The following is a 1,976-nucleotide window of genomic DNA, read 5'->3' as shown; positions in this document are numbered from 1 at the left end:
TATATTTTTTTTTTTTTAAAACAAACTAAACTAATAAATAAAAAAGAAACCTGAAAACAAAATTGAGAAAATATACTATTTCAACTAGTAAACTGAAATGGAAAAAGCTGAATACATTTAAAAAAACAACAACAAATACATTAAAACTTAACTCTTTTAGTTAATAAATAAAATATAATTATTAGATAAAAAAACTAAAAGAAAAATTACAAATAAGTTAAAGTACTAAAATTTGTATTTTTAGTGCATTATCCTTTCCTGAATCATAAAAAGGTAAAAAATGAATAAATCTTAAAAAAAAAAAAAAAAAAAGTAATTCAACTAATAACCTGAAAAAAAAAGTAGACCGATATTTAAAAAGAATTAAAAATAACTAAACTATTTAAACTAATAAATAGATATTAGATGAAAAACATGAACTTGAATAAGTTGAAGTACTAAAATGTATATTTTTGGTGCATTATTAATTCCTGAGAAGAAGTCAAACTGAAAGGTTCGTCCTCCACTCTGTGTGTGTGTCTGTGTGTCTGTGTGTCTGTGTGTTCTTCAATTTGTTTGAATAAATCCAAGTTTTTATGACAGCCACCATTGTTTATATTTCAAAAAACTATTTGAAGTAGAAATATTTTGTAATTGTAACTTTATTTTAAAAACTTCATTAAGCATAATTTTAACAAATCGGTTCATTCTAACCTTCAATATTATAGTAATGTAGTACCAACTGACTCATGTAGCCTATATTTTACAGCATTAGTTGAGAGATTTTATTTTTTTTTTCCTTGAGAAAATTTGGCAAGTACTGTACCTGACATGTATCCAAAATAATCGATATTGAATCGAATCGATAATCAAATGGAATCGCAAGCTTGTGAATGAGAATCGAATCGTGAAATTTGTGTCAAAACCCAGCCCTAATGTTTTATAAACACATTTTTTTTTATGAAATGTAAAATTCTTGGTGAAAGATCATGACAATATGGAATATTGAACTTTGCAAAAGAAGTTTTGGATTTCTGGCTTTTGGAAGCATTGAATCACTGATTGTGTGTGTGTGTGTGTGTGTGTGTCTCTCTCTCTCTGTGTGTGTGTGTGTGTGTGTGTGTCTCTCTCTCTGTGTGTGTGTGTGTGTGTTCCCGCAGTCGTGGGAGTGTCCCATCTGTCGAGGAGTGTGTAACTGCAGTCTGTGTCGTAAGCGGGATGGACGCTGTGCGACCGGGGCTCTCACCAGACTCGCCAAATTCTATGGACACGATAACGTCCGGGACTATCTGGAGAGGTGAACAACCCTTACCAAATATTACCATTATTTTGTGTATTTAATGTAATGAAATGTGTTTATGCATTTTAAGGTTAAAAAAACATTATTTTCCACATACTGTACATTATTGTTTCTCCTCTATGCCCCGCCTTTCTGAAATGCGTCGATTTTTACAAAGCTCATCGTTCTGATAAGCGAGGTGTGCTCTGATTGGTCAGCTATCCAGTGCGTTGTGATTGGCCGAATACCTCAAGCGTGTGACGGAAATGTTACGCCCCTTACATACTGTGATGGAGTGTCCCGGCCGGAGCGATGAGACAAAAACATTAAAACCCATTACAAACGAGGCGTTTGTTGCATCCAGTGGGGACATAATTACGGATATTATAATGACTTATACGGTCTTTTTACGCGTTGCGTTGCATTGCGCTGTGTAAACATAAAACCATGTCTGCATTTGTGATCGGAGAAATGACAAACAACAAGCGCAACTCTACACTGCTCAAAACTCACGTTTGAATCGTCAAAGTGACAAATCCTTTAAATTTGAAAACATACTTACAGTCTGTGAGTCAGAACAGCCGGCATTGTAGTCTACTCTCCCAGGATCAGGAAACAGTCCTCCATAAAATGTGCTGCACACATCTGAATATTTGGGTTGAAGTGTTCTGGAACAGTGTTGTAAACACAACTTAACCACTGATTTCTAGTCGTGTCC

The 1,976-nt window shown here is 34.0% G+C and overlaps 1 protein-coding gene and 1 long non-coding RNA gene across 2 annotated transcripts in view; both read left to right on the top strand.

Annotated features, from left to right (window-relative positions):
- Positions 1–262, top strand: part of LOC107573798 (cell division cycle-associated 7-like protein) — a 5,542-nt gene extending 5,280 nt beyond the window's left edge. Inside the window, exon 7 of the mRNA XM_016260244.1 lies at positions 245–262. Coding sequence (XP_016115730.1) covers positions 245–262 — 18 coding nt within the window. The remainder of the gene's footprint in view (positions 1–244) is intronic.
- An 872-nt stretch (positions 263–1,134) lies between these two features.
- Positions 1,135–1,976, top strand: part of LOC107573799 (uncharacterized) — a 2,449-nt gene continuing 1,607 nt past the window's right edge. Inside the window, exon 1 of the long non-coding RNA XR_001607571.1 lies at positions 1,135–1,276. This is a non-coding gene — a long non-coding RNA (uncharacterized lncRNA). The remainder of the gene's footprint in view (positions 1,277–1,976) is intronic.

The sequence above is a fragment of the Sinocyclocheilus grahami genome, unplaced genomic scaffold (genome assembly GCF_001515645.1).
Source record: "Sinocyclocheilus grahami isolate Dianchi unplaced genomic scaffold, SAMN03320097.WGS_v1.1 scaffold2039.1, whole genome shotgun sequence".
In the NCBI taxonomy this organism is placed as follows: domain Eukaryota; kingdom Metazoa; phylum Chordata; class Actinopteri; order Cypriniformes; family Cyprinidae; genus Sinocyclocheilus; species Sinocyclocheilus grahami.
The sequence above is the reverse complement of the archived record's forward strand: the minus strand, read 5'-3'. Positions and strand labels throughout refer to the sequence as shown.